This window comes from Puma concolor, chromosome E1 (assembly GCF_028749965.1).
Source record: "Puma concolor isolate L17-30 chromosome E1, mPumCon1.1.hap2, whole genome shotgun sequence".
NCBI lineage: Eukaryota > Metazoa > Chordata > Mammalia > Carnivora > Felidae > Puma > Puma concolor.
In genome coordinates, this window is record NC_141680.1 from 38853111 (window position 1) to 38877798 (window position 24688).

The 24688-nt window shown below is 49.2% G+C and overlaps 1 protein-coding gene and 1 long non-coding RNA gene across 8 annotated transcripts in view; one reads left to right on the forward strand and one right to left on the reverse strand.

The window, feature by feature from the left end:
- Positions 1–24688, reverse strand: part of SP2 (Sp2 transcription factor) — a 27487-nt gene continuing 2799 nt past the window's right edge. For 3 of the 5 annotated variants that reach the window (XM_086687113.1, XM_086687116.1, XM_086687117.1), the window contains exons 2-7: positions 13426–13505; positions 11740–12714; positions 4913–5225; positions 3058–3232; positions 2622–2815; positions 1–1250 (exon numbers count right to left, since the gene is read on the reverse strand). In XM_086687113.1, coding sequence (XP_086543239.1) covers positions 1150–1250; positions 2622–2815; positions 3058–3232; positions 4913–5225; positions 11740–12714; positions 13426–13505 — 1838 coding nt within the window. In that variant the 3' untranslated portion in view covers positions 1–1149. The remainder of the gene's footprint in view (positions 1251–2621; positions 2816–3057; positions 3233–4912; positions 5226–11739; positions 12715–13425; positions 13506–24688) is intronic. The other 2 variants (XM_086687114.1, XM_086687115.1) reach the window with 1 other exon arrangement.
- The window catches only part of LOC147574313 (uncharacterized), a 14411-nt gene continuing 4526 nt past the window's right edge, over positions 14804–24688 (forward strand). Inside the window, exons 1-2 of one of the 3 annotated variants that reach the window (XR_015244107.1) lie at positions 14804–15189; positions 17873–17972. This is a non-coding gene — a long non-coding RNA (uncharacterized LOC147574313). The remainder of the gene's footprint in view (positions 15190–17872; positions 17973–24688) is intronic. The other 2 variants (XR_015244106.1, XR_015244108.1) reach the window with 2 other exon arrangements.

Below are 24688 nucleotides of genomic sequence, written 5' to 3' on the forward strand. Positions count from 1 at the left end.
TTGCAGATTTTGCCTCAGGCAACTAAATTTATTAGCAAGAAAAAATTTTTGTCAGCCCAGTGCTGACCAACAAAGTACATCGTTAATAAAGGATAACAAATCTGTCACTTAATTCATAAAACATACCTCAAGCAGTTACAACTAAAAATAAAGTTGGATTTTTGTTTAATTTAAAAGCCTCAAAAATAACAAGCAATATGTTTTTAAACATGTAGTAGACACAATTGTCTATTATACAATATACACTATACACAAGTAGGGCTGGGGCCGGTCAGGGCGGGTTGAGGGCAGAGGATCAGGAGGTGGAGGTGTTTTCATCTGAATCCAGATTTGAGTTGAAATGCTGTGTCCTTTAGAAAAGAAAACTGCTAGAGAGAGAGAAAACCCCGACGCTCCTCATGGCCCCCCAAACCCTCAACTGAAGCAGGCGTGGGGGAGGCAAGTAACGAGGACAGGAAGAAGGGAGCAATTAAATAAAACTTTAAAGCACACACAATACACAGTGTTCATCATCTGAAGTAGAGTATAAGGCAACGTTCTCCATAGAAAAAGAGGGCATCAGTGGATAGCTCGACTTTTTAAATAGAAAGTTGGAATGTGCTGGAGGAGGGCGGTGGCAGGGCTGGGCATGTGGCATGTGGCGTGAGGCAGCCCCGTGAGCCTCCCCGGAGGTGGATGCCGGCCGTGCCCTGGGGACAGGGTCCCGGGGCGTCCTGGGTGGCTGGCGGGGCCGGGGAGGGGCGGGAGAGAGAGGGGCATGGCACAATGCGACTCCGGCAGTGTTGGGGGGAGAGGACGGGGTCGGGGGGGGGGGCTCACTTTGCTCCTCGACGGAGTGAAATTCATGTTTTTCCTTTGGAAATAAGGGTTCCCATTCGTCCTGGTTTAGAACGTCTCATTGGGCACGGCCACTGTCCACAGTCTGGGCAGGCCGGAGCTCGAGGTGAGAGGGAAGGGCCAGGGCAGAGCCAAGGGGCTTCAGAAGGAGGTGAGCACTGGGCGACGGAGCCCCTTCCTATGGGACCGGTCGCAGAACAGAAGGGAGGGGCTGAGGGTGGCCCAGGGCACCGGGAGCCTCCTTTCCACCAGGGGCCCAGGCAGGACACAGACGGGGGACTGTATCTTCAGGGCCTCCCGCCTCAGTTGGCCTTACAAGTTCTTCGTGACCAGGTGGGTCTTGTAATGCTTGGTGAGATGGTCGCTCCTCATGAAGCGCTTCTGACACTGGGCACACTCGAAGCGTTTGTCCCCTGGGAAGACGAGATGCGCGTCACTCAGAGCCCACGTGCGGACGCTGTCCCAGCCCGGAAGAGGGGATGCGTGTGAGGGGCACCCTGTAAAGCTGGCGTTGCCTTGTCATCATAACCTACCCGCCTCCTGCCTACACGCTTGCTCCCTGTGGTCGACTCACCTAAACCCTCCGGCAGCTCATACTTCTCATATTTCCCTCCACCCCCATGACGTCACTTCCCAGTCTACTTTGTTCCCTTCCCTTGTCCCTTGCCTGAAATGCTGTACTTATGTCCCTGTACCTGCACCCAGGACTCTTCCCAAGTAGGGCTGTCACCTGCTTCCTTCTAATCTTTGTCCCTGTGACTGACCCACTTGCGGAAAAACCCCACTTGCCCACCGACCTGTCAGCTGCCATTCTGAATATTTACTCCTCTTCCCCCCCGGGAGGGTGGCTGGCCAGGGGCTGTAGCTTCGGGTCACGTGCCCTATCCCTAGTCCCAGGCCAGGGGTCTGCTCACTGGAGACACTCGCTCTGGCAGTGGTTCTCGAAGCATGTGCCGCGGGCCACTGGAGATGCCCGCGACAGTGTTAAGTGGTAGCTGGACGAAGACTGTTCTACTTTATAGTTTTGCATTTATTTGCCAGCGCATTAAAATATGTAACTATTATCAAGCCTGTGGTGCCAAAATATTGCACTAGACGTAAAGGAGTAAAAACAGTGAAACAATCTGAGGAAAATCATTTGGAAAGTGATAGTAGCAGAGGCAGTGTGGGACAGTGATTTAGACCGTGGACTTGGGGGGCTCAGTCAGTTAAGCGTCCAACTATCTCGGTTCAGGTCATGATCTCACGGGACGTGAGCTGGAGCCCTGTGTTGGGCTCTGCGCTGACAGCTTAGGATTTTCTCTCTCCCTCTCTCTGCCCCTCCCCTGTTCATACTCTCTCAAAATAAATAACTTAAAAAAAAAAAAAAAAAGATTTTGACCTGGGAACCAGAGGGCCTGGTGACCCGGCCACCTCCCCATGTCTCAGTAAAATGGGCATAATAAAGAACCCTCCCCACAGAGTCACTGTAAGGATTAAGTTAGTTCATTGGTAACACGCACTGTCCAGTGGCTGGCACGGTACAGCAGGGCTTGTTAAATAAATAACCGTGTAGCTACGGCAAACGTCATCGAGGCTGCGTAACGTGAATGGCATCACTCTGGCAAACGCTACAGTAAAGGACTGGCCTGAAAGAATTTCCTGGGTAGGCCTGGACCCCCCGAGAAGTGAGAGTGTAGCTCTCACTCAGTGCGGCCGGGAATCTCGATGTCGCTGAGTGGGCTGAGGGAGAGGCCGGAAGCACCCCGTGCGGCCCGGAGCATGCCGCAGGGGAGAGGACAGACCTGTGTGGGTGCGGGCGTGCCGCTGGAGCTCGTCGCTCCGTGTGAACCTCTTTCCACAGAAGAACCAGTTGCAGACAAAGGGCCGCTCGCCAGTGTGCAGGCGCACGTGAGCCCGCAGCAAGGACGTCTTGCGGAAGGTCTTGCCACAGTCGGGGATGTGGCACACGTGCTTCTTCTTGCCCTGCTCTCCAGACCTGGGAGTTGGGTTGAGGGTGGGGACGGAGGGGGTGGGAAGCCGAGAAAGGGAGGGGGTAGAAGAGGGAGGCGGGACAGGTCGGAGAGAGGACGAGAGGTCAGGTTGGAGGGCACAGGAAAGGTGAGGGGGACGGGTGGCAGGCAGCTGCTACCTCACCCCTCTCCCACCTGCGTCCCGGAGAAGGGCCGGGGCAACAGGGTCCGTGCGGGCTGGGGGCGTGGCCCCTCCCCCTCGAATCACCTCTTGTCCCCGTCCTTGCAGTTGGGACACGTGCAGGCCATGCGGCGCCGCTTCTCCCCGGGCTGGGCCTCTCCGGCCAGCGCCTGCTCCATCTGTAGCTGGATCTGCGTGGGGCTCAGCCCGCTGATGGTCAGGTTGTTCCCGGAGACGTTCTGCACCGTCAGCTGCTGCTGCCCTGTGGACGAGAGGGGGGCAGGGTTCAGGGTCACGAAGCCTGGCGCCCCTCTTCCCTGCTGCACTCGACACAGATCATCATCGGAGCGGCTCACACTTTTGGGAGGCTGTCAGGTGCCAGAGACCACGTTAGAGACTTTAAAGGTGTTAACTAATCTAACCCTCATAACCCCCTGAGTTAGAGACTGTTATCCCTCTTTTATGGTTGAGGCTGAGGCTCAACAGCATATCAAGGTTATAGGTAATAACTGGTAGAAGCTGCGTCTGAACCCAGGCAGTCGACCTCCGGGGCAGTGTCCTGAACACTACACTACGCAGGCAGAGTTCGGTGTCAGACTCTGCCCACGTGACCTCAGTGGGGAAGGGTCTTGTCTTGAGTGGTCCTGGAGTGTTTCTTCAGAAACGCCTCCAACCTCAGGCCCTTGTGAGATACCAACTCTGCTCTCAGGGACGTCTCCAGGGATTTTTGTTAATAAGTGTGCGGAAACGGGATAAATCAAGTCCTCTGCAACGTGCATAAAGCCATTCAAAGCATGGGGAGTGTCACTGACCTAACACTGGTGTCTCTCTGAGTGGATTCAATCCTATGCCTCTAAACCAGAATGACATAAATTCATTTAAGGACGAGAGAACTCCCACTGGCTTGAAAAGTGCTCCTCACCCAGCTGAAGAACACTCAACGAGGGGGCGCCTGGGTGGCTCAGATGGTTAAGCCACTGACTGTTGATTTTGGCTCAGGCCATGATCTCACCATTTGAGTTCGAGCCCCCACGTCAAGCTCTGCATGGAGAGCATGGAGCCTGCTTGGGATTCTCTCCCTCTCTCTCTGCCCCCCTCCCCTACTCACATACTCTCTCTCTCAAAATAAATAAATTTCTAAAAAACTTTAACCAAAAAATTAAGAACACCCAGCTAAAGCACCAGAAACCATTCTGCTAGGTAGCTCCCATGTTCCTTTGATTATGTGCAAGGGCCGTGGCGCTGTAAATACTGCCAAGTATTACCACCCAGCTGAAGTGTAGCGCAAGCCATTCCCACTGCCAAAGGCTCCCTCCTTTCCTTCTAACCGTTAACTCAAGGCTGTCTCCTCTTAGGAGCCTTCTTTCAAGTCCCTTTACCTGGAACCTCCCTTGAACATCCCTCTCTGGTCTGTACCATGCTAATTTGCATGTGTATGTTAGCTGGAGAGCTTTCCTGAGTACATCTTATTTCTCCATCATATTCAAGGTCTTCAGCTGTCAGGTGGGGCCAACACGCGTCTTAAACTATCTCCTAGGGGCGCCTGGGTGGCTCAGTCGGTTGAGCGTCCGACTTCGGCTTGGGGCATGATCTCACGGTTCATGACTTCAAGCCCCGCATCGGGCTCTGTGCTGACAGCTCAGAGCCTGGAGCCTGCTTCAGACTCTGTGTCTCCTCCTCTCTCTGCCCCTTCCCTGCTCATGCTGTGTCTCTGTTTCTCAATAACAAACGTTTAAAAAAACAAAAAAACCCAAAAAACAAAAACTATCTCCTAGGACTTCTGTAAGGACCAAGTGGACATGCTCTTAAGCTAGAAGGGACCAGGCAAATGATGGGCGGTATTCTCGCTGTGGTTCCTGGGAACCCCGGGCCGGCCCACGGCTCCCAGGGGTGAGGCGAGCAGGCCTGCTGCCCAGACCCTGGCCCAAGGGCCCACTCTCACCTCCGGTGTTGGTGATGGTGACAGGCACGCCCTGGACCTGGACACCGTTGATGTTGATGGTCTGCATGGCCTGGGCCGCTGCTGCCAGCTGGGCTGCGTTCAGGCTGATGATGCTCCCAGCGGGGGCTATCTTTGGCAGGGGGCGCTCTTTCCGGAGAATTGCGGCCGAGTGCTTTTTGCTGGTCCCACTCAGATGGGGAGCACGGGACGCAGGGCTGCTACAGGTGGTGGTAGAGGTGGCTGCAGCTGTTGTTGGGGTGCTGTCCTGGACGAGGACCGTCTGCACCTCACCGGAAGGCGTACGGATGTAGACCTGGGAAGGGACGGAGAAAAAGGGTCAGTGCCCCAGCAGAGACTGGGCCCCTGCACTTTGAACAGTGTTATCCCTCTGCACCCAAGTGAGAAGTGGGGGTGCCTCTTCACCCACCCAAGTCTTCCCCAGCTGGCCCAGACCTACATTCACACACTGTCGATGGCATCCCCACACTAAGGTGGCAAATGCTGACGACTGATTGGAAACCAAACACTGAATTTCCTCAGCATGAAAGATACAACGCCAGCGTCAGAAGTAGAGAATTAGAAGGGAGCTAAATGGGAACTTCACAAAAGATGCACCATGAATGACCGCCAAATGAAAATAGCTCTTAGGAGGCACGATCGATGAGGAACAGTTGTCCTCCACCTCAGATTGGCAAAGATGGAAAAATAAAATATGCTCGCTGTTGGTGAGACAGCAGGGAAACGGGCACTCTTACGTCAGGAGCAGGAGTTGTGAGGTGGTCTGGGCCTACTGGAGGGAAATGTGGGAAGGTCTATCAAAAGCCTTAAAAATATGCACGTTAGAGCGTGAGTGGTATGAGGAGGGCATTTGTGGGGCAGTGATGACAGCAGCCTGGCACGGGTGTCGCAGCCCCAGCTGGCACCTGTCCACATGGGAGAGCTGAAATCTAGGGGGCAGTGATCCAGAAAGGAGTATATTAAGGCTAATGGAAGCGAGGGTTCTGTCACAGAAGATAGTTACAAATATGGAAAGGGAGAATCGAGAATAAAGTGTGTGGCACTGGACAGGAATCGGAGGTACTGGTGGAAACTCTTGGGTTTCAATATAGAGAAACAGAGATAGAAATTTGTGATAATATATGTAGGTATGTGCGTGTCCGTATCTTTATCTATGTAGGTATTACATATATGTGTACGTACGTACTTATGTATATTTATGTATACTTCTTGGCTGTGTCCACTGAGAGAGGCTGGGAGCAGCAATACTCCAGGGATAATGAGCTCACCCAGCACCCAGGTCTCAGCTTCTAAAACTCATGCTCCACTAAAAGGAACCAGGGCTCCTTGGAGAAAGAGCTGATTCCAGGTTTGGGGGCAAGGAAAGTGCAAGACCTTGGAACACCTGTTGTACCAGAAAGTACGAAGGTACAAGAATGGTGGTGTCATGGGAAGAGGACACGGGAGCCAGCCTGAGGGGTCTCCCATTGGCCAAATATGGGAAAACCTGAACATGAAAATAATAATACCAATGGGTTATAACCCACTGGATAAAATGGGAACCTAATAGTCCCTATTGACATAAATAAACAGATGGAGAAGAGAATGACACAATTTCCAATCAGAACCAGGACTCCTGGGAAGAATGGTCCACCCCAGGGCTGGGGCTAGGAAAATACAAGGAATGAAAAACCTGCTACAACAGGGATGGACCCTGAAAACATTATTACTAAGTGAAACAAGTCGACTGCAAAAGCTCACCTATTGTAAGGTTCCATTTAATGAAATACCCAGAATAGACGATTCCATAAAGACACAAAATGGATTAGTGGTCGCCAGCGGGATTGGGGGAAAGGAGAGAGGAGGAGTGGCTACTAAAGGTACAGGGTTTCTTTTTGGGGGGGTGATGAAAATGTTCTAAAACTAGACAGTGGGGATGGCTGCACAACTCTGTGAACATACTAAAACCTACTGAGTTTGTACACTTTAAAAGGGTAAATTTCATAGTATGTGAATATTTACAGCTGATTTAAAAGAGAAAAGGATGGGAGTATGTCAGGGGATACAGAGGCCAACCCAAAAGAGCTCCAAATGGCCGAGGGTGGGACCAATGTGAGTAACAAAATAAATAACACAGTCCTGGATTATAACCCAAAGTATAACATAGATATACATGAGTCCCTCTACTGCTAGAAATAAATGATTGAATAAGTAAATAAAGAAGAAAAAGTCATCTTTATAGAAGAATTCCCAATACTATTATGTAGATACTTTCTCTTCCAGGATGCAGAGCTTAATTCTTAACCCCCACTCTTGCCCATGAATATGGGCAACTCCCATATTAGGACTTAGCAACTCCCTTCCAAAGAACAGAGAGGGGCGCCTGGGTGGCTCAGTCGGTTAAGTGTCTATCTCTCTCTCTCTTTTTTTTATGTGTATTTATTTTTGAGAGAGACAGAGCGTGAGCAGGAAAGGGGCAGAGAGAGAGAAAGACAGAGAGAGGGAAACAGAATCTGAAGCAGGCTCCGAGCTATTAGCACAGAGCCTGATGTGGGGCTCGAACTCATGAACTGTGAGAATTGACCTGAGCTGAAGTCAGAGGCTTAACCAGCTGAGCCACCCAGGTGCCCCAAGTGTCCATCTCTTGATATTGGTTCAGGTCATGATCTCACAGTTCATGAGTTCTAGCCCCATGTCAGGCTCTGCATGGACAGTGCAGAGCCTGCTCGGGATTCTCTGTCTCTCTCTCTGCCCCTCCCCCACTTGTGTGCGTACATGCTCTCTCTCTCTCTCTCTGTCAAAATAAGTAAATCAACTTAAAAACAAAAAAGAACAGAGAATGGGAAAAGTAGTAACTTCAATGAAGAGACCTAGCAAACGCGACCTTAACCAGAGACAGAGGTTAACATCAGGGACATGACATCATCAGGATGGCATATGGACATCATGTACTCCTCATATAATGTGATTAGAGGACCATCTCACCTCTGTAGTATTCTTTCCAAAAACCTATAACCCCAGACTGGGGGCATTCAGTAGGATACCTGACCAATACACCTCAAGACTGTCAAGATCATGGAAAATAACGACCAAGAAGCTATCACCTGAGGGGCCCAGGGAGATGTGCCTGCTAAGTGCAACATGGTATGTGGACTGGATCCTGGAACAGAAGGCGGACATAAATGGCAAGACTGGTGACATCCAAATCAAGTTTGGAGTTAGGTAACAGTCTTGTATAATGTCGGTTTCTTAGTTTTGACAAATGTACCTGGTAATGTATGATGTTTAACACTGGGGGAAACTCAAGTGAGAGGTAAACAGACACTCTCTGCACTACCTTTACAACGTTTCTGTAAATATAACCTCTTCTAAAATAAAACATTAATTTTAAGAAAATCTCTTCTAATAAAAGATACTAAAACAAGTGGGCAAAAGTCTGATGAGGAATGGGATATTTACATAATCTCAAAGTATCTTCCTCTTAATACTACTTCACTACAAAGAAAAAAAGGTGCAGAAATCTGGTGAACATATTTGCTACTTTAATTGTCACCAGTAGGGAGACAAATTGAAATCATGCACCCTTTTTAGGATATGGTGAGAACACAGCATCACTTCTGTATTTCTGCAAAAAAAAAAAAAAAAAAAAAAAAAAAAAAGCACAGCCCAGAGGTCATGAGGAAACATCACGCAAACCTAAACTGAAGAACATTCTACAAATAACTGGCCTGTAGCCTTCAAAAGTGTCAAGATTGTGGCACCTGGGTAGCTCAGTCCGTTGAACATCCGACTTCGGCTCAGGTCATGATCTCGCAGTTTGTGAGTTCGAGCCCTGTGTCAGGTTCTGTGCTGACAGCTCAGAGCCTGGAGCCTGTTTTGGATTCTGTGTCTCCTTCTTTCTCTGCCCCTCCCCCCTCAAAATTAAAAAATATATATATTTTTTAATTAAAATTAGGGGCGCCTGGGTGGCTCAGTCATTTAAGCAGCTGACTTCAGCTCAGGCCGTGATCCCATGGTTCGTGAGTTCGAGCCCCACATCGGGCTCTGTCCTGACAGCTCGGAGCCTGGAGCCTGCTTCTGATTCTGCATCTCCTCTCTCTCTGTTCCTCCCCCATTTATGCGCCCTCTTTCTCCCTCTCTCAAAAATAAATAAACATTAAAAAAAATGTCAAGGTCACGAACATCAAGTTAAGACGGAGAACTGTTCCAGACCGAAAGAGGCTAAGGAGACATGACAACTACATGCATGTAGTTCCCAACTACGTGGGAAGACTCTTTTGCCATAACGGAATTATCGGGACAAGTGCTGAGACCTGAGTGGAGTCTCTAAACAAGATGCTAGCATGTTTCTTTGCTAATTTCCTAGGTGTGATGGTTGTACTGTCATTATGTAGAATGTCCTTGCATGTAATAATGAGACCCTTTCTATAAAACATTTGGAAGTGACAGGGACTGTGGTGGCAACTTACACTCAAATGATTCAGGGGCAAAAAGTTATTTGTTAAAAAAGTCCTGCTGGGATTTTGATTAGTGCTATTTTTAAATTCCTGGGTTATCTGAGACTGTGTTTCTCAGTTAAAAGCAAAGAAACAAACCTTACAGCATCTCTTAATGAATACACAGTTCTCATCCCCAATTTTCTCATATGTGCCCCTTTTGCACATTAATTGCTATTTTCCGTGTATCTGAAGTTTCTGTTACTAGAACATTTTTTGTTCATAAAATAGAGCAAGGGTCAGCAAACTTTTTCTGTAAAGGGCAGATACTAAATATTTTAAACTCTGTAGGTCATGATGAGGTCTCTGCCTTGTAGTGCAAATGCAGCACAAATGGACATGTCTGCTTTCTAATTAAACTTTATTTATGAAAGCACATGGGTGGGCCAGATTTGACCGTGAACTGCCCATGTCTGAATCAGAATATAATGCCTTTTAAAAAAAATGTCCATATCCTTTGCCCCACTTTTAGGAATTTATTTAGCTAGAAGACTGGAAACTGCCTACATCTACAGTTAACAGAGAATTAGTGGTATAATATACAGCACCTGAGGATATTGGAAAACTATTTTATCTTTAAAATAATGTAGGGACACCCGGGTGGCTCAGTCAGTTAAGCATCCAATTTCGGCTCTGGTCACGATCTCACGGTTTGTGAGTCTGAGCCCCACATTGGGCTCTCTGCTGGCAAAGCAGAGCCCGCTTCAGATCCTCTGTCCCCCTCTCTCTTTCTACCCCTTCCCCACTCGTGCTCGCTCGCTCTTTTAAAAATAAATTAAAACTGGGGCATCTGGGTGGCTCAGTCGGTTAAGCAACTGACTTCGGCTCAGGTCATGATCTCATGGTTTGTGTGTTCAAGCCCCGCGTCGGGCTCTGTGCTGACAGCTCAGAGCCTGGAGCCTGCTTTGGATTCTTTGTCTCCCTCTCTCTCTGTTCCTCCCTTGCTCGTTCTCTGTCTCTCAAAAATAAACAAACGTTAAAAAAATTAAAAAAAAATTTAAAACTTTAAAAAATATTTTAAAAATAATAAAATATAAAATAATGTTGTACCTAAATCTATGCACATTTGCATGATTATGTCCTTAGGAAGACCTAGGTTTAAGCCCTGCCTCCATCAATCTCAAGATCTGGGACCTCAGGGAACGGAGGGGAGGTACTGCCAAGGATGTGTGCACCTGAGCGGGTATCACCTCAGTTCCTCTGTACGGCAGATCTGATGATGAAACCTCATAGATATTATAATAAGTAAATTAAACAGTTTAAAGAAAATCACTTGACAATACAGAATGTGCCAGAAGGGAGGAGGCACTGTAAGGCAGACCTCAGATTTCCTCCTGTGTGACTCCCATGTCCACAGGTCAAACTCAAGGGCACTCCTTTTCCACCCAGGAAGAGGACACAACTCCCTACTCTCACTGACGGTGATGCCTTGGTTCTCTCTCTCTCTAGACAACTGCATGATAAGTTCCTCAATGGCAGGAGCTGTTTTCTTGCATTAAGAAAAATCCTTGTCCTCAATTTTAATTGTAGCACCTGCCACTGAGACCCAGCAAGTCAAAGTGAAAAGCAGAAAAGAGCGTGGGGTTTGAAGTCAGAACTTCAAGCTGAATCCTGGTTCTTGTCACCTATGCCCCATGAGCTACTGGATACTTCCTAACCTCCCTGAGTTCCAGGTTCTCCATCTGCAGCACAGGCACCATCTCTGGCCCTTAGCAGGCATACACAGAGAATAAAACCAACTCACACAGAGCCAAAGAGATTCCAGAGTAATACACCACCTTAATAAAAGCCCCCAATAAGAACATTCTTGTTGAAGTTCTTAGCATCACAGATGAATCTAGCCTAAGAGTTCCTGCCATCAAGCTGGCCTGTGTCTCCCTATTTTTTTTCTTGTCATTAACAATGACCAGAATTTTCTTGCTTTACATCAAATTCTATGGTTCTGAATGAAATTCGTTTCATTCTTGTACCGTTCTGAGTATGTAGTTCCATAATAAAAAAAAAACGAACTTTACTATTAAAAAGTATGTATCTGCCCCCTACCCATCCTCCAAAAGAGACTCCCTGAAAGAAAAACTGGACCACAATATAGGTATAGGGACATCTCGGCTTATTTCTAAGGATGAGCTGTACATAGCCCTATGAACTGAAGAGAGCCCATTTGCCGGCCCAAATGGCCACTTCCTGCCCACCCCAGACGGTGCTGAATCCTAGCACTCAGGTCAAAGTGGGAAATGCATCAGCACCATCTTCCAGAGCAAGCCCAGGGGGAACGGAGTGTCAGCCATTCAGCGTGAAGGAGAGGGAGGCAGGTGCAGAGGGTGAGTGCGGTACCTGAGTAGGCGTCGGCTCAGCCGCCTGGATCTGAAAGTTCTGGGAGGGCTTCTGGGGGACGGTGGGGAGGGTGGCAGATGCCGCCTGCACCACCCGCAGGGCCTGCTGGGGGATCTGCACCACCTGCTGCTGCTCAGCCTTGGGGGGCACCACCTGGACCTGCTGGACCACAGCTGGCTGGCCCCCACCAGGGCTCTGAACAATGAGCAGGTTGTTTCCTGCCTGGATGATGTTGTCCGCAGTGGTCTCGATCAGCACCGTCTCCACCTGCTCAGCCACAGCCACGGGGGGCTGGGAGGCAGGCAGACTCTTCTTCCGGGCTTTCTTGTTAGTCTTAGACAGTGGTGTGGGGGGGCTCTCCGTGAGGAGCTGAGTGGTGGCCCCGGAGTCACTGGTGTTCACGAGGTTGTTGACGGGCAGCGTGAGCGTCACATTACCGCCCCCACCTGTCAGCTTCACCACATTGGCGCCGCTCTGCACAGGAGTGGTAGTCGTACTTGACTTCTGGACGGGGGCTGGCTTGATGGGGACAGGCTTGTGACTGGACGGTGAGGGGGTGATGATGGCTTGGCTGGTGCCGGGGATGATCTGGATCTGGTTGGTGAGACTGGGCTGTACCTGGATGGTCTGGGAATTGCTCGCCTGGATCTGAGGGACCGCCTGGTATTGGATATTGGCATTTGACCGGGTCCCTTTGTTGATCACAGTGGGGTTCTGGATAGCGAACACCAGCTGCCCCCCAGGATAGGACGCACTCAGTTGTGACCCCTGAATCTGAAGGATGTTTCCTTTGGAGGACAAGATTCCAAAGCTATTCTTGCCAGGACTGATGGGGAGAGGGGCAGGTTTGATGGGGACGAGTTTCCGTGGCGTGGGCTGGGGGGGAGCAGGAGGCGTCACCGCAGCTTCAACAGCTGGAGGGCCAATTTTGCTACATGTTGCAGCAAGCAGGGCTAGAGGAGATGGCTGGGAATCCTGCGAGAGAACAGGCGGAGAGAAAGTGAGGTGTCAACCCACTGCCCAGCCACCCTCTGCCCTTCGTGGCCCCTGGCAGGCTCTTCGCCACCTTGGTAGACAGGGTGCCAGCATCTTCCCCCTCCCTGCTGGCTCTGCTTTCTCTCAGGGAGAAAGAATGGGCAATGCCTTCCTCAGGAAGTAACTCTCCAGAAGCCCCATAGCAGGGTAAACTAACACCCTTACTTCCCACTATCCTTGTTTCTCAGGGCTCACGGAGCCATCCTCAGCTCTTAGACAGAAGTCCATGGACCCATCACAGGGTGAAGGGGACCCTGATTCCTCAACTGAGGAAGGGCTGAGGAAGGGAGGGAGGGAAAGAAGAAGGGAGGGCCAACAGGAAGAATAAACACTCTGGTAAAGTGGGGAGGGCTGTTCTTTTGAGGCTACAGGGACAGAGCCTCTGTGTAGGGACACAGCCTCTGTTTCCCTTTTATGGTCAGGGGGTCTGGTGGAAGGGACCTTGAGTTTAACCCTGCTTTTCCCTCGGCTCAACTGTGCCATCTTAGGTAAGCAGCCCTGGCTTCTTAGTTCAGAGAAAGCGGACAACCGAACCTTCCCGGGTCTCATATCCTAGCCAGTACAGAGCTTTTGGCTGTGGTTTAATGTCGGCTTCCGGGAGTGCTTCCAGGCCGATGCAGCCCCAACCCTCAGAAGCCACTGCCCACTCACCTGGGTGGTGGAGGCGGCGGGCTGCAGGTAGTCACTGGGACTGACAGCGGCAGTGGCAGCCATGCTGGTCTGTGGACCTGCTGGAAGGGAAGAGACAGAACAATGCACAAGATGCTGGAACAGAACCCAAGCCCACTGGCTCAGACACTCTTTTCGCCTCTTTGCTGCTGCTTCTCCAAGAGATGTTAACCTTTCCTCACATCTCCCCATTCAAGATTAGCAACCCTATACCTTTCTTTAAAAAAAAAAAAAAAAAAACTTTATTAATTTTTGAGAGACAGAGAAAGAGTGGGGAAGGAGCAGAGAGAGGGAGACACACAATCTGAAGCTGGCTCCAGGCTCTGGGCTGTCAGCACAGAGCCTGACGCGGGGCTCGAAATCACTGACCATGATATCATGACCTCAGCTGAAACTGGATGCTTAAACGACTGAGCCACCCAGGTGCCCGTTAGTAGATGACCTTCTTTCCTCTCCTCCAACTTGGCCATCTGGGGCTGTGAGGACAGCTGGTCCTGTCTCCAGCCATCATAAAGCCTGGGAGAACGTGACGATACAAGACTATACCAAGAGCAGCTTCAGTCACCTAATGGAGCTCTCTCTACAGGGTACTGCTGACTCTCCCTAGCGAGATCGGAATCCCTATTTGGAGGCGCCCTCCCGCCTCCCCCGCAGCTAACTCCCTAGTTCTAACCCAAGCTTCTTGCTCGCTCTTGCTATAGCCAGGTGCCAAGCCAACCTGGGAGAGAAGCATCCCTCAGCCAGGATCTCTACAAGGACACGCCTGCTCCATGAGGAAACCTTAGGTGCTTTATTCTCAGCCTTTACTACAAAGGCACAACGGCCCAGGTATGGATCTTCAGCACATGGGGAACTGCTTTAAGCAAATTTATATAGGATAGTAGGTATGGCCCCAAAGGTGTCACCAAGACTAGAACTAATGACTGAATATAACAAAAAGAATGAAAACAGAGTAAACTCTATTTTTGTTAAATGTGTTATATTTCTGGGGCGCCTGGGTGGCGCAGTCGGTTAAGCGTCCGACTTCAGCCAGGTCACGATCTCGTGGTCCGTGAGTTCGAGCCCCGCGTCGGGCTCTGGGCTGATGGCTCAGAGCCTGGAGCCTGTTTCCGATTCTGTGTCTCCCTCTCTCTCTGCCCCTCCCCCGTTCATGCTCTGTCTCTCTCTGTCCCAAAAATAAATAAACGTTGAAAAAAAAAAATTTAAATGTGTTATATTTCTAAATAGGAGTACAGCAGGAAGAGTCTTTAAAAATGCTGAAATGTTAAAGGCCATTATCCCTTGGTGGTAGAATTTCATTTGACTCAGAATTTTTCTCCTTGTTTTCCTGGATTTTCTCATGTTCCCACAATGAATATACTCTATTGTGCTTTTTTAAATTTTAAATAAAGAAAACTAAAGAACGCTGAGGAAGTAACAAAGGGAATCAATACTCTGAACTTAAATCCGATCTAAGAGAAATATAAGTAAAGTGGAAATCATGAGAATTGGGGCAAAGAATCTATGCCATCTTGTAGTTCATAAGTCACTAAGGAGAAGGCCACTGGGCAGTAAGACTTGTACCTTGAACCTCTGGAAAGTAGCTTTCAGGAATTACAGAAACCAGGTTATTAGTCTGGAGACTGGAGAAGGCAGTGAGCCCCCTGATCTCCTGGGAAGAGGACTGAAGTCATGGAGAGAGGGCAACTACTCAAACCATTCCGTCTAGGCTGGCCTCTGGCGGAGAGTCATTCTTCCACGGGAAAGGTAGGGGGAAGGGAAAGAAAAAGTCAAGGGGAAGGAACTAAGCCCAGGACAGACGATGGGCCAGCAAGACCGATGCCTTCAATGGTTTCCAGGCCCTAGGGCCACACAAACTGCACTCCAGAGTAAGACTTTACAGGCACACTCGCAAAGTATATGAGAAGCCAGAGGGCAGCTCTAGGCAAAATCGTATTAGGAGATCCTGCAATAATACAGACACTGATCCTTGGCAAAATGCTAGAACAGATGACCGCACGCTACAATTACTGCAGTAAGGAAGCAGTGATCGTAAGGAATAAGCACAGGGTTGCAAAAAAAATGAGTCATGCTTGTTTCCTGGGGTTTTGTATGGATACACCAAGAGAAGGGTGTTTTGCTGTGTGTTTTAGTTCAACAAGGGATCTGACTGAAATTTTCGTAATATCTTTATAAACGAGAAGGAAAAAACAAAAACAAAACCAAAAACACAGGCAGGATAGTCTGGGTTGGGGGCTAAGCTAAATGTGCCTCTACCTAAAAGGGCTGAGATCCACACACCCTGGGGAGTTTGCTGCAAGGTCTACCAGGGTGTCTCAAACTCAGGGGTGGGCCCCAGGGCAAGGGTCGGCAGCTTCTCCTGGGAGGCCCGTGCTTTTTCTACCAGAATGTTTTATTCCGGTGTTTTCACTGTGATGGTCTTTTAAAAATGAACGCACGCTATAGAGAGCACTGTTGCTTTACTGGGCTTTGCCTGTTTCGGGGCCTGTGTGTGTTTTCACAACTGTACCAGTGCCAAGTGGCGCCGCTCTAACTGCGTGGGCTAATTAAGACAACTTAATTCTGCACATTTAATTCACGACACACTTGTGCAAAGTGAGGGATGACGGCTCTTAAGAAGCGTGGGAGGGCTGTGTTGCACTAGACGCTGCAGGGTAGGCGTCTGCAGCTCAGGGAGCCTGAGGTGTCGAGGCTGTGGCACGCTGCTGCTGACAGCCGCGATACGGGTTCCATCAAGTGTCATCCTCCCAGAAGGAAGTTGCTGATGTAATTCTTACTGGCTTTTTTGTAGTTAATTAATTTTATAGGAGCTAGATCAATGAGTTGATAAACAGATTTCTGTGCACAATTAAGTAAGGTTGCAGCATTCTAATGAAGACAATCTAAGTTGACTCAAAAACATTTTTCCTTTAGAGCAGTGATGTTCAAAGCATTCTGACCACGAACCACAGTTATAAAAACAATTTACATAAAGACTGAGTATGTGCGCACCCACACGCCTCCCTGTCCTATGCTCAGGCACTGAGTTTCCTGAAACAAAATCTACGTTACTCTGTGTGATGTGCTTGGGTATTTTTCTACTCTATTTCATTTTTTTTAAATGCTGGCTGTGACTCACTAAATTGGTTCTGCGCCCTAGAGGCTGGAAAACGTGGCTTTAGAGTAGTCGATTCACCACTGAAGTTTGGAAAACCATGCAAAGACCAAGCAGGCAAGTTCAACTCGCAGATGTCACAAAACTGAGGGTTATAAATAATATGGGTGTCAGTATTAGGGTTCAGAGATCTTTAAAAACTAGTATGTGCAGTGCTTTTAGAGCATGAGGCTCCATCCAGACCTAAATGAGAGCTGGGTCTGTGCTGTCATCTGTGGGGTGGCGGGGGCATCCCTCTCAGCCTCACTGCGCTGTAAGACAAAGGGCACAGCACCTCCTGGGATTCTAGGAGGCATCAATAATTACTACGGAGAGCAGCGAGCACACAGTGGGTAATCAATAAACAGTGGTTTAAACTTTGTAGTTGAGTACATCTTGCCCTTGGGTTAAAAAAAAAAAAAAAAAATCACATGCATGCAGGACAGGAAGACAGAGCTTAACAGTGGCTCTCCTGGGAAAAAGCCCCAGTGGGTTCTTCTCAAAGCTAAACAGGAGGCAATAGAATCTAGATGTGGTTGCCAAAAAGGCTACTGCAATCTTGGACTGCATTTCCAAAAGTTCAATCACAGAAGAATAAGTTAATCGTCCCAGTGCGTTCTGCACAACTGGGCCACGTCTGGAGTGTCAGCTTTCATTCTGAGGGACATTTTGAAAGGGGCATTTTCAATTGGAGCTTGGTCAGAGGACAGGAGCAATGGTGTGACCAGGATGCCAGACTAGTGATATCCACCAGGGGACTTATCCCATAGGTGGTTCAAGACTTTAGGGTGGTAACTTCAAGAAGGCAGATTTTGGGGATGCCTGGCTGGCTCAGTCAGTTGAGCATGTAACTCTTGATCTCGGGGTCATAAGTTTGAGCCCCACATTGCAGGTAGAGTTTACTTAAAAAAAAAAAAAAAGAAGGCAGATTTTGGTAATGTTCTCCCTTTTCTGGAATCGTTTAGACAGAGGCAGGATGTGTGTCTCTGTCAGAGATGGGATGTCTAGATGGGGTGGGAAGCTGGACTAAACGAACTTTTATAAGACTTTTTCAATTCTCAAGCCATGTTGCGATTAAAAACACAAAATGAGTTACTTGCAGCCAAGGATGGGAAGGGAAGGCAGGGGCTCTCCCAGGAGGCTCCCCTGGGCTCAGGTTCACTTAGCTAAAATTGGTGACTGACTCCCGCAGACATCCTCTGCTCTGAAATAGAAGGACACTAGAATGGGACAGAGTGCAAATGACTTGAAAAAAGGCCTTGAGCTTCTTACTCATCTCCCTTTCTCCCTCTACAGTTGTTGTTACCCTGGACTCAAACTGTTTGGAGACCAGGCTGGGCTCGGAGCGATTCTTCAGTTAGGAAGTTACAGCAGCATTTACCGAAGCAGCCTGCTGGTGCGCGACGACCTTGTACCATTTGGGTTTGGTTTCATTTTCCTCCCCAGTTGGCTCTTGAAATAACCCTCTAGATTTCAAACCAGTGTTTGTAAGTATCTCTCCTAGTGTCACTCAGAGCTTTGTGGCCCCTCGGGTGCAGGCTTGGGCAATCAAAACAGAGACTGATCTCCCTACCACTGGAGAACTATATCCTGGGATTAACCATGAAAGGGAAAAGAGAAGCATTTCCAGTTGGGTGTTTGGAAATGAAAAGTGGTTCAGAAGTAAGCATAGATGTGTAACTGCAAGACGATGATCAAAGGTACTTTAGAACCTCATTAATTTGGAAACTTATATTTAAAATGTGTAATTTGGACATAAATTGTGCTTAACTTTGTCTTCATACTATTCAAAGGGAGGCTAAATAGTGTATGAAGACTGCAAAGGGACTCTTGCGCAAAACCACGTAATTGTTTTATGCCACTTCAACCATTTCAATTGTACTGCGTGCTTTTAACAGCAGTTTAGATCCGGTCACTGAAACCTACACTTAGCAGCACTGGTGAGTGGGATTTCCTAAGCGTTCTTGAAAGAAAAAGCTGCATTCCTTTCAGAGTTGTGCCATTCAGACTTTTCATTAATTCAGGTTAGCTAGAACTTTCCCAACAGTCCCTTGGCTGGTGAAGTTTTACAGTGATTTATTACACAAGCAACAGTAGCTCTCTCAGGCTCCAAGGAATGCCAAGGGCATCAAGGGAGGCTTCCAGACTGGAGGGCTGGGGGGTGGGGCGGGGTGGGGTCTAGGGCCTGATGGCACCACCCCTGACTCTCCTTTCCCCAGACTGGAAGCCAGTCTAGTTCGAACACCAGCTGAGAAGCAGCCCCTGAGTCTCCGGGCTCTTTCTGTACAGGCCTGGTGGAAAAGCTGCCGGCACTTTACTGTTTCCCTCCTTTCTCACTTGCTTATTTCCCTGAGCAGCAGCATCAGGACTTTGACCCTGGCTCTCTGCTCTCCCTGCTCCTGCTTGGGTCACCCAAGACCTCCTCCCTGCTAGATCCAACAGACCCTCGTCAGCAGTTCTTGACCCTGACTATTCCCAACGCCTCAAAATTCCCATGGATCTTCTCCTATCTCTCCAACCTCCTCTTCCCCTTTCGGGTTCTGTTCCTCAACACCCATCCTTCTCACCCAACACCTGTTCCACAGGTGACCATGCCCACTCACAGGGCTCCAGGTACTGTCCACAGACTGCCACCTCCTGGATCTGCATGTGGCCCAGCTCTCCTGAGGGGCAGGCGGGTACATCCGGCCCTCTGTGAGCCTTCCACTTGGGCGGGCCACAGGACTTCCCACACCGAGCTGCCACCTCTGCCCATCCTCTCCCCAGCGTTCTCATCCCGGGCCTCCACAGGCCCTCTTCCAGATCCTTGAAGCTTTCATCTTTGCCACTGACCTTTCCTTGCTCAGGGCTCTTTCTTCTCTCTTTACTAGCTAACACCTACTCACCCTTCACGTCTCAGCCTGGTTTTTCCCCAGAAAAATTTATTGAGAGCCCACTATGTACCCAGCTGTCATTTACTCAGACCCCTGAGATGAGGTTAACCCCTCTGGTAACACTCGCCACCCATTAAATAATCACAGGCTTAATGTCTCTCGATATTCGCAGAAGGGTTGGGGGGGAGGGCGGGCCGGTTTTCACTGCACTGCTACACACAATACAGGGGCCCTTCAGTGCCTGCGGGCTCGATGAATAATCGTAGTCTCTGGTGCAACCAACTTCTGTCTGGTATTTCCAATCACAAGGAAACCTGAACATCATCCTCTTTGCCTATGACTCATCAAGCCCTCATGAGTCTATCTCCTAAATATAAACCTCTCTCCAATCCACTCACCACTCTCCATCCCCTTTGCCCCGACCCTGGCACTAACCACCTTCTGCTCGGCCTGGAATACTGCCCAGAGTCTTCAAAATGGCTCCCCAGCCTCTGCCTTGCCCCCTCTAATCCAGCCTCCACTATCAGTGTCAGAAGAATCTTTAAAATGCAAATCCCATCCAGCCGCCAACCCCCCCCCCCCCATTATACCTTTCAATAGCTTCAGATGATCTTAGGATAAGCTTGTAAAAGCCAAAAACACTCTGCCCCTCCCCCTCTACCTCTCCTTTATCTCTTGCTCTTCAGACTCTCCCCACAGGCACTTCAGTGTTTTCCATTTCTGGAACTACAACACGCCCTCTCTCACTTGGAGGCTAAGCTTGCTCTTTCTGGCATTTGTCTGGCTAACTCCAGTCTTTACAGCTCGGTTTATAATTCACTTAAGCAGGGAAGATCTTTCCTGACCTCTTCCCTCCCAACCCCCAAGTCTGGGGCAAGAGCCCGTCCTGTGTGCCCGTGTAAAGGTCCCACAGGCCCCTTCCCCTATCACAGGGCAATGATGGTGTCTGTCCTGGGGGTCTCTCCAATGGCCTGGCCCAGGAAGCACCGGTAACAGGAGGAGGCCTCAGACAGGACCCCGAAGCCCTGGCCATCAGACTGGGGGCCGCTCCACTGGTCTTTCACTTGAGAACATTACTCTTGAGACACAGGGAATGAGAGAGAAGGGGACCTAAGAAATACCACAATAAGCTTTAGAAAGCTCTTTTCCCTCTGGAAGAACTTGGGTCAAACTCCATAGCCAGGATTTGGCAGTACCTGTTTTTTTTTTTTTTTTCTTTTTTGGCCTCATGGGTTCCTACCATGGCCTTCTTGGCCATCCGCTATGGTATTTCCCCTGGAGGAATTTCACTCTGCACAAACAGTCCTTCTGCAGGCTATTTTGGTCAGCTCAGCTGGGCCAGAAGCCAACAAAACAGTTTCTCCCAGTTGCCTGGCCTGGAAGAATTCAGAGTTGGTAAGGGAAAAGCAAGCCGTGGCTGGTTTTAGAGAACAAAGTTGGACCTTGAAGGGAGTTCATAAATGGGCTGAGAGAACCAGCCTGCACGGAGGGAGCAGCAACACTGGTGGTTAAAAACCCAAACTGCAGACAAGCAAGCCTCCAGCACCACAATAACCATATAAAGGAGCTCAGTAAGGGTAAAAGGAACTTCACTGACTTTCCATAAATGAGAACAACTCTGAGTGGCGGCTTGCTAATGCCTCAGGCCAAAGGCGGCTCAGGCCAGGCCTCTTAGTGGGCCCACGGTTTCATCAGGAAGTTAAAATTCCCTTCATCAGTTTGAAGCACCTGGGGGCTGAGGGGGTTAAGCTTCTGACTCTTGGGTTTCAGCTCGAGTCATGATCTCACGGTTTGTGACTTCAAACCCCGTGTCAGTCTCTGTGCTGACAATGCAGAGCCTGCTTGGGATTCTTTCTCTTTCTCTCTGCCCCTTCCTCACCTCTCTCTCTCTCTCTCTCTCTCTCTAAAACAACAACAAAAATTAAAAAAATTCCCGAGGCACCTGGGTGGCTCAGTTGGTTAAGCATCTGACTCTTAGTTTCAGCTCAGATCATGATCTAACGGTTCACGAGTTCAAGCTCCACGTTGGGCTTTGCACTGACGGTTTGGAGCCTGCTTCAGATTCTCGGTCTCTTTCTCTACCCCTCATCTCCCCCCCTCAAAAAATAAACATTAAAAAAAAAAATCCCTTCAGCAGTTAAAAGCTGTTATTTCTCCCCTTTTCAAACAAAACCCTTTGCAAGAGGTACCCATAAGTGCTGCCCCTAATTCCTCTCCTGCCAGTCTTTCTTGAACCTGCTCCAGGTTTTTGCCCATGCCACAAAGACTGCTTGTGCCACCAGTGACCTCTGCATTGCTATATCCAACAGTTAATTCTTAGACCTTATTTTATGTGTTGATCTGACAGCTGACCCCTCTTTCTCCTTGAAACACTTTCTACACTTGGCTTCGGGAACACACTTGCCAGGTTGATCTATGTCTCTAGCTACTTTTTCAAAGTATTCCTTTGCCGGGTCCTCCTCTCCTCTCAAATTCTAACTGGTTGAGTTGCCCCAGGGTGCAGTCTCAGCATTTATTTTTCTTCTGTCTATACCTATTTCCTGGGAGGTTTCATCTAGCCTCACAGCATTTTAACAACCAGTAACATACAGGTTCTATATAACGATGACTCCCAAACTTATATCTTGTATATCCGACTGCCTACTGACACCTCCTCTTGGATATGTCAACAAGCATCTCAGATCTAACCAATGCCTGGTATCGTCCTAATTCTGTGTCTCCTTCAAACTTCCCTGTGCAGTGAATGGAATTCTGTCCTTCCAGCAGCTCGGTGCTAAAACCCTGTACGGCATACTTGACCCTTCTTTTTTTCCACACTCTACATATGACAGCCAGCAAACAGTGTTTCGGTTCAAGGTAGAAAATGTATTTTGAAAGTACAAAATACATTCAGTATCTGATTGCTTTCACCACCTGTTGTCACCCAGATTCAGATCCTCATCATCTGTCACTGGGTTAACTGCAAAAGCCTCCTAGCCGGGCTTGTGACCTTGTTCCCGTCAGTCTGCTCTCAACATGCATCCAGAATGAGACCCATCACACTTAAGTGAAATCACAGTACTCCTCTGCTCAGAGCCCCCCAAGAGCATCCTGTCTCCCATTCAAAGTAAGAACTGAAGTCCCCACCGTGACACATAAGGACCCTATCTGACCTATCCTGTCCCTCCTCTTCACTACTTCAGCCACGCTGGTCTCCCTGCTGCTTTCCAACATACTAGGTACAGCCCCTTCTCAGGGCCTTTGCACTTGCTGTCCTCCTTGGCTGAGTTCTCAACCTCCCCGGCCCCCCACCCCAGACTGAGCATGGCTCAATCTCTCCCCTCCTTCTGTGGCTTTACTCACATGTCACCTTCTCACTGAAACCTTCCCTGACCACCCTATATAAATTGCACCCTTTCACATTCTTCTGTCTTCTCTTTTTCTTCGTACCACTTCTCATTGTCTAATATCCAGTAGTTACTTATGTATTGTCACCCACTAAGATGTAGGCTTCCTAAAGCAAGGAACTTCTCCTTCCCTTACCCACCCATGTATCCCTCCTACCTGGCACATAGTAGGTGCCTAGTATATATTTTTTGAATGGATGAGTGAATGAATCCTGGAGACTGCAGAGTGGGAGAGCCTAAATGGAGTTTTAAGAACGACAGGAGAAAACCCACAGATGTGCATGTCCTGGCACGAGGCTGGAATCCACCCGCCAGGTCAGCTCAGCTGATGCTGTCCCAGATGGAACTCCCAAGCCCGCCCACTGCCTCACACGGGGACAAGTACCTGTGTGCAGACCCGCACAGTCCAGTCCTGCACCCGGACAAAGATCTCAAAGCACACACCTCATCACCACACACCAGGCACCGCTTTTCAATGCTTCTTTCAATGAACCTGCACCAGGGAAGGGGAATTCTTTTCCAAATGAGTTAAGATAATGAGGGCTGGCTATATGAATATGCCTCCTCGAAATGTGACTGTCATTTGCTAGTTTGCATCCTGCCTGGGTCACAGCCAGTGGTACTGGAAGGGACACTGGAGAAGTGCGTGGGGACCCAGGGCAGCTCTTTACCCTGACAGAGCAGTCCCAGGAAATGGTACAAAGAATACTTGGTCCCAGACCGCTCTTAGGGAACAGGAGAGAAAAAGAAACCAAGATACACTTTTTCCCCCTAGAAGACCACTGTGTACAAACACGTGTTTTCTCTGCTTTGGCACATTTACTTGTGAGTCACGCCCACATTCATCCCCGGCTCGGACCAGTTGTGAAATGAGCACTGACTTCATTTCCCCTGGGAAGAGAGGGTTGGCTTACCATTTACCGTTCGGAAGGCTGGGAAAGGTTTTGGTCTGTCTTTAGGCTAATCTGAGAAGCCTTCAGCCCGACACTGGCCAGGGGCAGAAATACTCCACTTTCAATCACACAGCCCTGCCTGCTGTCTCTTAGTCCCTAGTCACACTCTCTGGGAAGCTGCTCCATGATTCCACTGAGCCCCAGGGGAAAGCTAACAAATACGCCAAAGAGGAAGCTCTAGAAAGAGGACGTTTGGCAGTGGGCAGGCCAGAGTCTGCTGGTCGTTCCTGGGCCACTTTTCACCCCGTGGCTGAGGTGAAAGAGGCCACCTAACAGCCTAAGTCATGGCCTAAGGGCAAACCGGCATCTCAGAGCCCTCAGTCTCAAAAACAACAGTCCCCCAAGCTAAACGTTGGCATTACGACGCGGTGAGGCTTCCGGCCAGGTACAGCACACAACTCTGAAGCTGACACCAGCTGCAGCTAAGGAATGAGACGTCCAAAGGAGGGATGCAAACAGCTGGACCTGCACACATGCTCTTCCTGTGACACAAACAGCCTGGATATCTCAACACTGCTCGAAGCCGTTCACGGGGACAGACTGAACAGCATCTAACCTGGGCACTCAGCCCTTTTGTGCTCCCTTGCTCCTGAGCAGAGCTCGGCTCCCCAGGGCACGTCCTGATGAGAAGCACATGGTAATGCCCTGTGCCGGTGACGGCCTCAGAGCACCCAGAAAGAGCACCTCCTGGCCGTGTGGGGGAAGCTAAGCAGCGAGTGCTGACTGAGCTTGCTCCTGGGTTCTCTTTCTAGCATCGCGTGAGGCAGTGGAAAAATCAGTTTTCCCTTTCAGAATCCTGTCAACTTGGACAAATCTACCAGTACCACCGGGGAACATCTCTTCCAGGACAATCTCTAATCCTTTCCCGATACTTAGGCTGACGGTGCCCTGGAGTTGGTA